At 44.0% G+C, this 16,479-nt stretch overlaps 1 protein-coding gene across 1 annotated transcript in view; it reads right to left on the minus strand.

The window, feature by feature from the left end:
* Nucleotides 1-200: 200 nt before the first annotated feature.
* The window catches only part of LOC124551153 (G-protein coupled receptor moody-like), a 171,587-nt gene continuing 155,308 nt past the window's right edge, over nt 201-16,479 (minus strand). Inside the window, exon 8 of the mRNA XM_047126118.1 lies at nt 201-356. Within this exon, the coding sequence (XP_046982074.1) occupies nt 235-356 (122 nt within the window). The 3' untranslated portion in view covers nt 201-234. The remainder of the gene's footprint in view (nt 357-16,479) is intronic.

Below are 16,479 nucleotides of genomic sequence, written 5' to 3' on the forward strand. Positions count from 1 at the left end.
AATCAACAATAAGCTCCAGTATTAAACGTTTATATCTTTGGTAACAGATAAACTCTTTGGCAGTCCGACTCTTTACCGACGTTAAGTCCACTTTCAGATTTTGTAGCGGACGCCCGCACGCTTCAAAGTGTTGAGAAGGGATGCAGTGAATGGTGTATGCCGGTTCCGGCGACTTCCCATTGTTGCCCCGGTCACGTGGTGCGATTGTTGCCGACGTCAGGCAGGCGTGTGACGTCACGGCTCTTCGAACACTTCCGGCAGCTCGTCGTTCCTGTCGTTCCTGTGTGGAACCATGGGCCCCATGGCTATGCTCACCTGGGACACCATGGTGCGGCTGATGGCGTCCTTGGACTTGTCTGCAACAAAAGACGTGATGGAGGTGAACAGCTGTGCAGAGAGTCAGAGAACCGGTTCTCTCAACCCATCAATGCCGAGAGTTACATTAATGCTACGTGTGACATGGCAGGGATCTTAAAAGAATGAAGTAAGTTCTGTGAGGAATTCAGAATGACAATTAATAAGAAAAATACAAAATGTGTAACGATAAGTGCAACAAAAGTAAGAACAACTATACAGCTAGAATAACAAAATATAGAAGAAGTTAATGCTTTCAGATATCTGGGGATCATAATTAAGGAAGCATCAGATGTAATGAGGAGATGAGAACACGTACAGAAACTGCCAAGAAGGCATTTAATAAGAACAGGAGGCTTCTATGCGGGTGAATGGCGGGAGGACACTGGCAAAGTGCTTTATATGGAGTACAGTATTATACAGAGCTAAGACATGAACACTGGGGAAAGAGGAAAGAAGAAGAATAGAAGGATTCGAGGTGCGGGTTTGGAGGAGGATGGAAAGGATAAAATGGGTAGAGAAAGTGAAAAATGAGGAGGAGCTGAGAAGAGTGGGGGGTGGTGGTGGGGGGGGGGGGGGGAGATTGAGAAATTTTAAAGGTAATCAGGAAGAAGAAATAAAGTAGGCTTGGACATTGGATGAAAAGAGATTGCTTACTGATGGATGGTATGGAGCGAATGGTGAATGGTAGAAGAAGAAGATGCAGAAGATATCAGAGGGCGGATAGTGTAATTAAAGGAAACAGTTATGAGAAAATGAAGATGCTAGCAAATGACAGGAGTGCATGGAAAGCTACATGTGAAGACCTGCCCTAGGGCAGAACACATAATGATGATGATGATGATGAATATGACACAGTTAGCCTTGGACAGTGATGGTCTTCCACAATCTTGGTATCGTTATTTAAGGATTGTTGAACGTATGTTCTTCCATTCCTATGTTAGTAGTTTTAAGAATCAAATCATGGATTCATACTCTATGTAACAATCAAACTATCATTCAGGCTCAAGAACAGCAAATAGTTCCCCAGCACACCAACGGTCACATGCTATTTATTTAAATGTATGCAACATTATTTGTATCGTAACGACACAGATTTTCACTACCCATCATCTTATTATGCCTATTGCTGTTTTAATGTGGTATTACTTTGGACGCACTGAGACTGCGAGAGAATATAGTATGTCCCAAAATTCCCCCTTTCCAAAGAAGGAAATGAAAAAAAAAGAGGTACATTCTGCCACACAAAAGGAAAATTATGTGTTTCTGTGAAAACGGCGTGACAACTGCATCATTTGGGAAGTATCTTGTTCCTTTGTAGCTCCTTGACCCTCCATTCTGACAGAATACAACAAGCACATCGGTGGAATTGATCGAATGAGTCAATATGTGAATCAGTACAAGATAAATATCTGTAACAGGAAATGGTACTGAACTGTTTTCTGTTAGTTATTGGATGTCACAGTACACAATTCCTGGATACTCTAGCAAAAAAATGGAAAACTATGTCTCTTGTAAATTTTCGAAGAGAAATTATGCAGTCATACTTGACGAACTGTATGAAGCCACCAAATGGGGCTGTTTGAATCCCATACTGTACTGTAGGAGATGAAGTTGAGTTTGATGCAACGAAGCACCTGATTCTGAAAGTACACGAACACAAAATATGATGATGTGTTGGACTAAACTGTAAGACATCAGCACCTACCTAATGGAAGAAATGTAATGCACGACTACACGTTGAATATTTTGCGGTTTATCACGTCAAGTAATTTGTTATTTTACTTTTTGATTTGTCATTTGTACTCATGTACAGTTTCTTTGCTTCAGAACAATAACGTGTAACATTCCCATATTGTGCAGAAACTGACATAATGTCCTTGCAGAAATCAGCAATCACTGGCAGCAGAACGTAATTCATACAAATGTACGGTTTCCTGTTAAAAGTGCAGCATACAGGGACTTAGCAGTATGAGTACAGATACTTTTACTGATGACAGAGAACAGTGACTGAACAATGTTACATTAGTACTAACTTAATGTGCAGAGTAATAATCATAGCTATTTGGAGTAGTATGTTTTTAGGTTGATTCATACCTCCAAGTACATGTGGCAATAGCAAGCCATTCCCTGGGCAAGCCGGTCAGGTGTTGAAGTGTGGACGTGTGGACGCAAAACGGTCAGTCTATACCGACAGGCGTAGTCCACTAAGTCGTGCAATTACGACCGTGCAAAAAATGTCAGGTTTTAAATTATGTGCCGTGTTTGCAGGAAGAGTTAGGTGCAGAGAAAAAAAAAACAGCTGATTCACTGAAGTGGCTAAATATTAAAGTACAATATCTGCACTTGTACACCCAGTACATGGTACAGTAGATTACATGAAAACCAGGAAGATAAAAATTACTTTTCCACTTTAAATGCTTCTTTTCTAATGTCATAAGCAAGGTAAAAGTAAGAAATGTTAAAGAAATTAATGAAAAAATAATATGAAAGCTATTGGGTTAATTCCGAGATGCACTGTGAAGAGCGTGTTCAAACATTCATGCCACCACGATGCTGGGAAAGAAATGTGGCGCAAAGGGTGTGGAAGCTGGACTGCACCTTAACATCGGTTTGTTGCAGGATTCTCGAACATGTGCTCAGTTAGAATATAATGAATTTCCTTGAGGCAGAGAAGCTGCTGTCCATGCATCAGCACGGCTTTAGAAAGCATCGCTCCTGCGAAACGCAACTCGCCCTCTTTTCACATGATATCTTGCGAACCATGGATGAAGAGTATCAGACGGATGGCATATGGGATGGGTTCCCAAATATGTGAGTGGCTCGAAGACTTCTTGAGTAATAGAACGCAGTACGTTGTCCTCGATGGTGAGTGTTCATCGGAGGTGAGAGTATCATCTGGAGTGCCCCAGGGAAGTGTGGTAGGTCCGCTGTTGTTTTCTATCTACATAAATGATCTTTTGGATAGGGCGCATAGCAATGTGCGGCTGTTTGCTGATGATGCTGTGGTGTACGGGAAGGTCTCGTCGTTGAGTGACTGTAGGAGGATACAAGATGACTTGGACAGGATTTGAGATTGGTGTAATGAATGGCAGCTAACTCTAAATATAGATAAATGTAAATTAATGCAGATGAATAAGAAAAAGAATCCCGTAATGTTTGAATACTCCATTAGTAGTGTAGCGCTTGACACAGTCACGTCGATTAAATATTTGGGCGTAACATTGCAGAGCGATATGAAATGCGACAAGCATGTAATGGCAGTTGTGGGGAAGGCGGATAAGTCGTCTTCGGTTCATTGGTAACATTTTGGGAAGATGTGGTTCATCTGTAAAGGAGACCGCTTATAAATCACTAACACGACCTATTCTTGAGTACTGCTCGAGCGTTTGGGATCCCCCTCAGGTCGGATTGAGGCAGGACATAGAAGCAATTCAGAGGCGGGCTGGTAGATTTGTTACTGGTAGGTTTGATCATCACGCGAGTGTTACGGAAATGTTTCAGGAACTCGGGTGGGAGTCTCTGGAGGAAAGGAGGCGTTCTTTTCGTGAATCGCTACTGAGGAAATTTAGAGAACCAGCATTTGAGGCTGACTGCAGTATAATTTTACTGCCGCCAACTTATTTTTCGCGGAAAGACCACAAAGATAAGATAAGAGAGATTAGGGCTCGTACAGAGGCATTTAGGCAGTCATTTTTCCCTCGTTCTGTTTGGGAGTGGAACAGGGAGAGAAGATTCTAGTTGTGGTACGAGGTACCCTCCGCCACGCACCGTATGGTGGATTGCGGAGTATGTATGTAGATATAGATGTAGATGTACTTCTGCTTGTGTGATGTTAAAACAACTTACAAGATGGCGGTGGTTGTCGGGAACGTTGTGTGGCTGCAGCCTGTAATTCACCAGCCGTCCGGCGCACGTATTACACGGGTCACCAGGTCCCAAATGACGCGGTGCATTAGCAGCACGCTGCGCGACTTCTGAACAAACACAGTTATGACGTGTTGTTGAGAACAACGTTAAGCAGTAAGTTTACTACCGAGCGAGGTGGAGCAGTGGTTATCACACTGGACTTTCATTCGGGAGGGCGACGGTTCAAACCCGCGTCCGGCCACCTTCATTTGGGTTTTCCGTGATTTCCCTAAATCCCTTTAGGCAAATGCCAGGATGGTTCCTTTGAAGGGGCACTGCCGACTTCCTTCCCCATCCTGTTCTAGTCCAATGGGACCGATGACCTCGCTGTTAGGCCCCCTCCCCCAGAGCAAGCAACCAACCAATTAGTAAGCTTCTGATCTCTGTACCTCCTTGGATTATGTTCGGTAGGGTCGAAGCTACCACGGCGAGTGGAGTAATATCTGATTGTTTGAAGTGGGAAAATAGGAAGAAAGCAAAGTAAAAGGGAAACACAAAATCATATGTGTGTTATTAATCATTTGTCACCCAAAATTAGTGTTCCAGCGAAAAAAGGTTTTTATTTAACTGTTATCTTGTTTTACAAATTTGTGGCTCTTCTCTCTGAAGTTTTAATGAATGACATAGCAATTCAGTTCCCGTTCACCGCACCGACACCTTACATGGGATACCGGATGCAAAAGAATGACTGATAACACCTCTTGTAGCATAGGTAATGTTGAACCGTGCTAAAGTTTCCAGATAGCCCTAAGTCGGATGTGCACCGTTGTCGGGTTAGGGCTGCTAAACGACACCCGATCCAGGGACTGCATTTGACTACCGTGAAGGAATGGTCGCAAAAAATTTTGTGACACCACAGCAACTTGTTTTTATTAAATATGACGTGCTCCGATTGTTATTTACTGACCTTTTTACAAGATGGTGAATTTACATCTGAAATTTCGTGGGGAGCCAACATTTCTAGTAATTTATGGCCAATTTTGAGCTTGATATCCTGCAATATATGCTAATGATATAAAATCAGACAACTGAATATGGCATGAAAGGCCGAAACCTGGGTTATAATTAAATAGACAACGATACAGTCAAATGGCGGTGTGTTCATTTAAAAAACAGTTACAATACGCCCGGTATTTCGAGAGAGTGAGCCAATAGTTTCTTGGAGTGAATCATCTTTATATCGAAACTGGAAACAGAAACGTCTTGCACATATTGTAAGAAATCTACGCATGTGAAGTTAATTACGCGCTTAATCCAAGGGAATCGTACAGGGCCATCGCTGTCTTCAGTAATAGAGAAAGGGTAACATAAAACCGAACCCATAACGAAACCACAAGCAGATACTATATGTGAAGGACTCTATACAACTAGCGTGTATAGCGGATGTGTATGTTACTACTAATTCACAGCTGCCGTTCGTCAGATGTTACGGGTCAGAGCAATATACATTTTATTGTAGTTTACCATTGTGAACAGCGTTGTGGTTGTGTAAGGTGCCATATTCAATCCAAGGGGAGAAAACTGTGCTTAAACCATAAATTTGTTTTGAATCACTTCAAGAAACACGTCAAATGTTTGTAGAAAAATTTACGAATGCCAATGCCCCCGAAAACAGTTTAGGTTTCAGATGCAAAACGAATTAATTATTTAAGTAAAGAACTTTTTAATATAACACCTTTTTAAAAAGGAGCAAAAGTGTTAAAAGTATTGTCATAGCCATTAAAAAAAATCACAAATAAAAATTTTCAGACTGTCTTTACAGGGTTAGGAATCTGTGAGTGGGGATAGGAGAAATTAATTTTACACTTTTCAGCCCGGTTTAAAAGTGTATTACATCAAACAAATTTTATTTATGTAATCATTGTCTACTTTTTAATCTTTTTCAGATATTTTGACATTACAGCAGATATATATGGAAAACTTCAGGTTAATTTCGGTTTCTCTTCACCTGAGTTAACCAATTTATTGCTTCCTCTTGCGTATATCACGGGAAAAGACCTTGAAGGTAAATATTAGAAAGGTTTCAGCTCACACGATGGCTCTTCCTGCGAACCGTTCGCGTATGGAACAGGAAAACGTGGTAAATAGCAGTGCTACATTAAACACCCTTCGCCACACACCAGACAAGACAGCGAGTTAATATTGCATTGTCATCCACTTCTGAGTTACGTTGAAAGTTTGAAGTGTCCAGCTCACTGGTAAGCTAGTTTAAAATCAATTACAAAATCAGTGATGAACAGGCAATAGAGAAGAAAGGGACCTAATAAAAGTGTCAAAAGAGGCAACTTTCCGCTAAGACTCCAAAAGCATGAATCGAAATTGAAACCTTAGCGCGTTACAATTGTGTGCAACAAATAGAGGAGGCAGACACACCGAAACGTATTCATTATTGCAACTGGCTTCTCGACAGGCGTTGTTGGAAGGCAGATAGACCCGACGCAGTGTTCCATGTCAGACTAGACACGGTTTCGTTTATCGGGCCAAGTTCATTTGCAGGATACCAGGTATTGCATGGCGTGTAGTCCTCACATGATATTCTAGTGTCCACTACACAATGAGAAAATTGGTGTTTGGTGTGCCGTTTCCGGTAAACGTATTGTGGGACCAACATTTTTGGATTGATCTGTCAATACAGGGTCGCCCGTACATTTTCATGTCAGCAGAGGCAAAAACATTTTCCCCATCATCTACATCTGTATCTATATCCTGCAAACCACCGTGAGGTGCGTGGCAGAGCGTACATCCCATTGTACCAGTTATTAGGATTTCTTCCCGTTCCGTTCACGTATGGAGCGCGGGAAAAATGATTGAAGTCTTCTGTTCGTGCAGTGATTATTCTAATTTTATCCTCACGATCCATGTCTGGGCGGTACGTAGGGTATTGTAGTACATAGCTAGATTCATCATTTAAAGCCAGTTCTTGAAGCTTTGTTACTAGACTTTCACTGTGCAGTTTAAGTCCATCTTCAAGAATTTGCTTCAGTTTCTTCAGCGTCACTGTAACACTTTTCCACAGGCAAGTAAACCTCTGACCATTCGCGCTGCCCTTCTCTGTATACATTCAGTATTCCCCATTAGTCAAAGTTCGCATGGGTCCCACAATTCTAGTATCGGTCGCAGGAGTGATGTATAAGCAATAGATTAGATTAGATTAGTACTTGTTCCATAGATCACGAATACCACACTTCGTAATGATGTGAAACGTGTCAGGTTAATAAAAGGTGTCTATACAAGATATTACATTACAAAAATATTACATAACACTTAATATTTTTAATTTTTTGTGGGGGTTGAGGAAATTACCCACTTACTATATACTGTGGTGTCACCGCCAGACACCACACTTGCTAGGTGGTAGCTTAAATCGGCCGCGGTCCATTTAGTACATGTCGGACCCGCGTGTCGCCACTGTGTAATCGCAGACCTAGCGCCACCACCAAGGCAGGTCTCGTGATACGAGAGAGCACTCGCCCAGTTGTACGAGAACCTAGCTACCGACCAGATGTACGAAGCCTTTCTCTCTCATTAGCCGAGAGACAGAATAGCCATCAGCTAAGTTAATGGCTACGAACTAGCAAGGCGCCATTAGCCATACAGTGATTGTACTTAAAGTCTCCTGTGTATCGTCAAGATCGATGTACCACAATGATTGAGTAAAGTTAAGTATTAAACCTGCTCCGTACTTTTCTTCCTAACATTAATTACGTATCCTGTTCCAGTACTTCACGCCCGTCTGCGTTAGTCTAGCTTGCCTTTTCAGCCATCTCAACTTCACGGTGTCGGCCCAGCTACCGACACAACATATACAAACATTCATCTAATGAGTAGAAGGAGTTGCCATTAAAAAATTCTTTCAATTTCCTTTTAAATGCTATATGACTATCTGCCAGACTTCTGATGCTATTAGGTAACTGGCCCAAGACTTTTGTGGCAGCATAATTTACCCCCTTCTGAGCCAAAGTTAGATTTAACCTTGAGTAGTTAAGATCATCCTTTCTCCTAGTGTTGTAGCCATGTACACTGCTATTACTTTTGAATTCGTTCGGATTGTTAATAACAAATCTCCTTTGTAGACGGATTGCACTTCCCCAGTATTCCACCCACGACTGAACCTACATGATCATTCCATCTCATGTCCCTACAGTGTTACACCCAGGTATTTGTACGAGTTGACCCATTCCAAGAGTGATTCATTGACATTATAGTCATAAGACACTATGTTTTTTCGTTTTGTGAGAGCACAGTTTCACATTTCTGAACAGTTAAAGCAAGTTGCCAACATTTGCACATATTTGAAACGTGATCAAGATCTGACTGAATATTTATGCAGCTTCTTTGAGATAGTACTTCATCATAGATAACTGCATCATCTGCATAAAGCCTGAGGCTACTATTAATATTGTCTGAAACGTCATTAATATATAATATGAACTCAAAGCGTCCCAACACCCATCCCTGGGACACACATGAAGTTATCCTTACATCTGATGACGACTCTCCATCCGAGATAACTTGCTGTGTCCTCCCTACCAAAAAGTCCTCAGTCCACTCACCAATTTCACTTGATACCACATATGACCATACTTTTCACAATAAGCGCAGGTGCGGTAGTGAGTCAAATGCTTTTCGGAAATCAAGAAATACTGCACCTATCTGAGTGCCTTGATCCAAAGCTTTTAGTGTGTCACGTCAGAAGTCCTTCGATTTTCTTGCGTTAAGAGCGACGTGCTGAGTCACAATACTCGTACATGTTCCATAATTCTGCAACAGATTGACGTCGGAGATACAGATGTCCTGTCGAAAACAGACGTGAGCTACGCTTTTTTCCAGTCACTTGGTATCTTTCGTTGGTTCAGCGACCTACTATATACTGCTGCTAGAAGGAGAAAAAATTCTTTCGTGTGTCGACTGACATTGCTTGTCATGACCAGAATGATTTTAACAGAATAAAACTTAAAGAAGTACAGTAAATAAGGGAGACGTGCTGTGTCACAAGTGGCATGAGTCTCCTTGCGAAGGCGTCCAACCACTTTGAGTTCTCCACCATTGTGAAACACGTGCTACGAAACCCATCCCCAGCCATAAGGAAATGAGACTAATCTTATCAGTGACGCTCGCCTTCACCTACATCTGCATGACAGCTCCATAGTTCACACTTATCCGTCGAGCAAAGAACCGTGCTTAGTAGTTGGAAGAAAGCACGCGTCACGCTTGTATACAAGAAGGGTAGGAGAAGTGATCCACAAAACTACCGACCAGTATCCTTTGCATCAATTTGATGTAGGCTCTTAGAGCATATTCTGAGCTCAAACATGACGCGGTATCTCGAACAGAATGACCGAAATGACCTTCTCCATGATAACAGCACGGTTACCGAAAACATCAATCACGTGGGACCCAATTCGCACTTTTCTCACATGACACACCGAAACTCGTGGATCAACGCAGCCACTTAGGTGCAGTATGTCTCGATTTCCAAACAGCATGTGACTCAGTATCATACCTACGGTTACTATCAAACGTACGATCGTGTGGGGTATCAAGCTAAATTTGTGAATGTCCAAGAGAAGCATGTTGGGACCGCACCTGTTCATGGTGTATATTCATGACCTTCCAGACAATGCTAATAGTAATCACAAACTTTTCGCAGATGACGCAACTGTTTGTAATGCTGCACGGTCTAAAAAAGTTGCTCAAGTATCCAGTCATATCTCGGTAAGATTTCAAAGTCGTGTATTTCTTGAAACTTCCTGGCAGACCAAAACTGTGCGCCAGACCGAGACTCGAACTCGGGACATTCGCCTTTCGCGCGCAAGTGCTCTACCAACTGAGCTACCCAAGCACGACTCACGCCCCGTCCTCACAGCTTTACTTCTGCCAGTACCTCGTCTCTTACCTTCCAAACTTTACAGAAGAACTCCTGCGAAACTTGCAGAACTAGCACTCCTGAAAGAAAGAATATTGCGGAGACATGGCTTAGCCACAGCCTGGGGGATGTTTCCAGAATGAGATTTTCACTCTGCAGCGGAGTGTGCGCTGATATGAAATTTCCTGGCAGGTCCCGAGTTCGAGTCTCGGTCCGGCGCACAGTTTTGGTCTGCCAGGAAGTTTCATATCAGTGCACACTCCGCTGAGGAGTGAAAATCTCATTCTGGCTCGTGTATTTCTTGTCAACTTTCTTTAAATCATCAGAAATGTAAAATTGTACAGTGAAACTGTGCACTTCACGAAATGATAAACGTAGTATCCTATGATAGTAATATCAATGATTCACTGCCAGAACCAGGTGACCTACACTACTGCTTTGGTGTAAGAATTTGCAGCGATATGAAATGGAAAGATCACATAGGCTCAGCCGTAGGTAAAACAAGTGCCAGACATCGGATCATTGATAGACTACTAGAGAAATGCAGTCAGCCTACGAAAGATATTGCTTACAAAGCGCTCGTGCGAGCCACCCTCGAATACTGCTGAAGTGTGTGGGGCCCGTAGCAGACAGGACTGACAGCGGATATTTAACGTATACAAAGAAGAGGAGCACGAATGGTCGCATGATTGTGCAACCCGTAGAGAGTGTCAACGGAGATGCTGAAAGAACTGAACTGGCAGACAGTTGGAGACGCAAACTATGTAAGCTACCGCTTCTGTTTGGCTCTTTTCTGCTGATGGGTAAGCCTGTGAACCGAACGTATAAGTGAAAATGTTGCACAACGGGTTTTATAACGCTAATTTGTCGCCCTGACACTTATACGGTTTCCAGAAGGGTAAGCTTATCCTCTGCTCTGTATGTGACGTCAACTAGTCGTATGCAAATCTGGTTGGTTTCTAACCATATTCTCAGTATATGCTAGAATGTTCAGATGTGCTGACCTACAAACACTGCCACCACCAGGTGGTTGCAAACATGAAATACACAAATAAGGAGATGATAAAATGGCAAAGGAAAGTACTAGCTATGAAATGATACACTCAGTAGTGTTAAATGCTTTACTCCTCTGCAATGTACTCTATACACGATTACACAGTACGAGCAACATTTTAGTTCTGCCTAATCACATTTGGTAATCGCTCTGCCTGGCACTGTCCTCTGATATATTCGCGGTCGTTAATTCAAGCGCGGAATACTGACATCAGCTATGGCAACTGCAATTATATTTAGAACTACACTCGCTTCTAGCAACGCGAAGCCTCAGCATAGAACGAAAAAGACACGTGATCAGCAATTTACTTTACTTCCCTAACCGCCGTTGCGAGTGTATGACCACTACAGTGATCTAACGCTTATCGCTGCAAAGGTTCTCGCCTCGGCGAGATAACATGAATTCTACTTCACCAAAAGCTTCCGTGGGCACCTCCACGGCTGCCGTGGAACACCAGACCATCCTCAGGCTCTCGCTACAAGTACTCTGTCCCAGTAACGAGGTCGCACACCTCGCCAGGACCAACCTCTCTCCTCGACGCCCCAGGAACAAGTGTTTCACAGTTGCTACGCTTTTTCGTAGCTCCTGTTCTTTTTTCTTCCCCCCTTTAATGTGCGTGGCCAATCATGTTGCTGGAATACGTTCGTTTCCGAGCGCCAACTAATCTCACTGTTGCAACCGACCGAAGCTTCTAGAAGTTTGCAGACTGTTCCAGAAGCTTCCGCTCCGGCCGTTGGGAAAACCACCTACACGCCGCCACGCGTTTTGCGGGCGAGCCCCCGTGACTTCTTCTCCTTGTCCTCGGCCACGTGGCTGCCGGTAAGCCGCGGTCCACCCGCCTGTGGTTTCCAGAGTAGCTTACGGGCGCTGTTGTCTTCAGCTCTCGGGCCTGCCTGCCACGCTCGTGTCTTTCCCGTTCTCCTGCCAGCCTCCCGTCTCCTTCCGCTTCACTATCGCCCAACGTGCAGATATTCTGCTACAAATTAAGATCCCTAGCCGATGTCAGTATCGTTAATGGTTTCCTGTCTCGATGTTTATACTATTAAAGGGTCTTCTCTCCGGAGTGGTAGTTGTAATGTGTCTCAAAATGATGCCACCTTACAACTATCATGAGAAACCCTAGTTACAAAGCATCAAGAACCGATTTTAAATGACAACAATGGAACAACAACTGTCCACTGCATATCGATCCCATAGCGATCGGCCGGCCGCGGTGGTCGTGCGGTTCTGGCGCTGCAGTCCGGAACCGCGGGACTGCTACGGTCGCAGGTTCGAATCCTGCCTCGGGCATGGGTGTGTGTGATGTCCTTAGGTTAGTTAGGTTTAAGTAGATCTAAGTTCTAGCGGACTTATGACCTAAGATGTTGAGTCACATAGTGCTCAGAGCCATTTGAACCATAACGATCGTCAGGACTAGACTGGATTAATCACAGCACGTACGGAAGCATTCAGACAACCATTCTTCACGCTCTCTATATGTGATGGGAACGGGAAGAATTCCCGATTAATGGGACGGTGGAACGTACGTTCTGCAACTCGTTTCGCAGTGGTTTCCAGGGTATAAAGGTGTAGATGTGGAAGTGGTAGGGAGGGGCTTGATAGAACCGCTGGCAGACAACTTCCCAACTGTTCCTCTGTCGAGGGGGACGCCCTTCGTCGTCAGTTGTTCCGTAGCGCCTCCACTTTAGTGGAGCCCCGATACGCGTACCACTGCTAACCGGGTGTCACGCAGCAAAATTCGTTACGAAGGAGATTTTTTTGTCTGTCTCTCGTCTTCCATTTAATATCCCTCTCTCCCCCGCCCTTCCCGCCCTCTCTCTCTCTCTCTCTCTCTCTCTCTCTCTCTCAACTATTCTGCACCATTTCGTGCGAGCGGTCCGGAAGTAAGAGCCCCCTGCCTGCAGTAGCTGGCAGGTTAAAGCAGAGCAGGCAGCATAAAACAGAGCGGCGCTCTCTATGCAGAGGAGGCGGCAGCAGACAGCGTCACCCCCCTCTTCCCCCCCCCCCCCCTTGCCGTAGCAGAGTGGAAAACTGGTGCCGTCACTCAGCGTCGCTGCCCTACACGCGGGGGCGTTTTCTCCTTCTCTTCCCGCCCCCCACCCCCAACCCCCGCCCGTGTATTTGTCCGCGAAATTCCAGCTGCTGCTCCCGTTAGGGGAACGAACAGTCGGTCGGCAGTCGTAGCTTCTCCTTCCTGCAGACTAACGCCCCCAGGAGCTGTGCGAACAAGAATGGGGGCGCACTGGAATGGGAAAAAAAAGTAGGCGCCGAGCACTCGAGCTAATGCTCCACCAGCAAGATCGTCGTCTGCTTGTTGCTCTGACAAGGGAACCTCCCCATCGCAGCCCCCCCAGAATTAGTTATAAGTTGGCACAGTGGATAGGCCTCGAAAAACTGAACACAGATCAATCGAGAAAACAGGAAGAAGAAGTGTGGAACTATGAAAAAAATGAGCAAAATATACAAACTGAGTAGTCCATACGGAAGATAGGTAACATTAGGACAATGTTACTGCAGGAGCACCGTGGTCACGTGGTTAGAGTGAGCAGCTGCGAAGCGAGAGGTCCTTGGTTCAAGACTCCCCTCGAGTGAAAAGTTTAATTTTTTATTTTCAGACAATTATTTTCTGTCCGTCCGTCCGTCCGATGCGAGGTAACTGCGCCGTAGTATGGGGACGCTACACCTAAACAAACATCCAAACACACGACGTCAGTCGACTACAGCGCACGGAAGAGAGAGTATTCCTGCTAACGAAGCTCCCTGGCTGGCAGTTGACTGTTCGCTACTTTGGACGAGAGAGCATTAAATACGTGAGATGTATTCCGTGGGCAATATGAATCCAGCAAATATAGCGGTCGCAAAACACAGACACTAAACTTATTACAGTGAACAGAGACGTCAATGAACGAACGGACAGATCATAACTTTGCGAAAATAAAGAAATGAAACTTTTCACTCGAGGGAAGACTTGAACTAAGGACCTCTCGTTCCGCAGATGCTCACGCTAACCACGGGACCACGGCACTTCTGAACTCACGCTATCGTTGATTTTTCCTATCTTTCGCATGGACTACTCAGTTTGTATATTTTGCTCATTTTTTCATAGTTCCACACAACTTCTTCCTGTTCTCTCGATTGATCTGTGTTCAGTGTTTCAAGGCCTATCCACTGTGCCAACTTATAACTAAATCTGAGAGGGGTGCGATGGGGAGGTTCCCTTGTGAGCAGAAACGGGTTTATCAAGCGAAGTGGTGCAGCGGTTAGCACACTGTGGACTCGCATTCGGGAGGACGACGGTTCAAACTCGCGTCCGGCCATCCTGTTTTGGGTTGTCCGTGATTTCTCTAAATTTCTTAAGGCAAATGCCGGGATGGTTCCGTCGAAAAGGCACGGCCGCTTTCCTCCTCCATCCTTCCCTAATCCGAGTTTGTGCTCCGTCTCTAATGACGTCGGGACTTCAAACACTAATCTTCTCCTCCTCTTCCCCCCCCCCTTCCCCTCCTCCTCTAGAAACAGGCTGACAAAGTGCGCCATTCTGAGCCCGGCGTTAACTGTCAAAGTGTCAACTAGAGACGACGGTTGTCGCTGAATCAACCGGCTTTCTTTTATACCACATTTTCGTCTTTACTTTAACCTAGCTGTTAAAAACCACTCAAAACAACAGGTTTAAGAAATAACCGATTTCGGTTTTTTATTGTTACTATTTCCCAGCAATAAACACAGACTCTGAACAGAGATTGAAAAATTGTAATGAAGGGGAAGGAGGGCGGATCTTGATCGATGTGGCGTTGAGACTGTGGCCGAAATTGGTCTCGTTCTCTCCAGGAAAGGTGCTGCACGTGAAAGAGAAGAGCGTAGCGACATCGACAGGGACAGATCACAAGCTGATGACTTCCCTGCATCGTCACTTTTGGATTGTATTAGATTCTCTACCTCAAGCAACCACAAATGTAAGGATTAAGTTATTATCCCAGTATTACATGAACTGAACGCTTGTTTCAATGCCTGAAGCAACCACAAATGTAAGGATTAAGTTATTATCCCAAGCGTTCAGTTCATAGTGCTTTGGAATGTGGGAAAAAACCGCAAATTGGCATTCATAAGAAGAAGAACACCAAAAATGCAACAGGAGCGTAATATGTAAGAAACTGTCCACGCAACCTGCCACTGATTATGCCTTGCAGAAAATAAAGGCGAAACGCGTATGACATTTAAATTGTGTTTTATTCAGTTGCTATCAGACGGTCCATAAGTAAAAATTATCAATATAGCGTAATATTACACGCAACTGAGGAAGACAGGACTAAAAAAGTTGAAGATGTAAACCTAACTAACCTAAGGACGTTACACAATCCATGCCCGAGGCAGGATTCGAACCTACGACCGTAGGGGACGCGTGGTTCCAGACTGAAACGCCTAGAACCACTCGGCCACTGTGGCCGGCCCATTTCATCTCATTCAAGAGAAAACATAAATCGTGTATGAAGACAAATTAAACCTGATGGTGGACCCACAGAGCCCGAAATGCATCGACTGTTTAACAAAACATTAAAATTTATGACTGCAGGCGATTTTTGCAGTGTACTGAATACAGTCACGTTTGAAGCTGCAATATATGGATAATATTAAAATATAGATATATCGACCAAATTTACCTTCTGTTCCAAGGGACATTGCGTATGTTTTCTCCTTATATAATGTCGGAAGTTTGTTGTGGCTCCTCCAGCTTTTAATTTTTAAAAGCGTAAGAGCATTGTACTTTTTTACTACCACACTACGAAAACATATTCCAAACCTGGCATAGTGCCATTCTGCAATACAACCGATTCCATGGATCAGGTTTGATCAGCAAATCTTATCACTGACGTCATTTCACCCAAAACTTCAATCCCACGTTTAAAATTCTACTTTTATTTGCTTCATTGCTTTTGCAATATGCAGGGTGAATAACAGACGAGAATGACTCCATCCCTGACTTACGCACCGTTTCGAATCCTAGCACCTCTCTGTTATTCTCTTCCTTATTTTTCTCTCTCGCTTCTTGTGCGTATTCTATATCACCCGTTTTTCGATTCACTGTAGCCTTGTCGACGTCAAAACTTCTATTCGCTCGCCGGTCGAACTTTCTTGTGTGACAGAAGACGGTTAGATTCGAATCGTTAATAACTGCGACACTAATAATGAGTAAACAATGGTGGAGCCCACAACTGAGAGACGTTTATGTGTGCACGTGTTCGTCGCGCAGTATGCGTTTGACTAGTGACGTCATCGTACCAGTGTAGCCGCATGCACGAAA

This window comes from Schistocerca americana, chromosome 9 (assembly GCF_021461395.2).
Source record: "Schistocerca americana isolate TAMUIC-IGC-003095 chromosome 9, iqSchAmer2.1, whole genome shotgun sequence".
NCBI classification, from domain to species: Eukaryota; Metazoa; Arthropoda; class Insecta; order Orthoptera; family Acrididae; genus Schistocerca; species Schistocerca americana.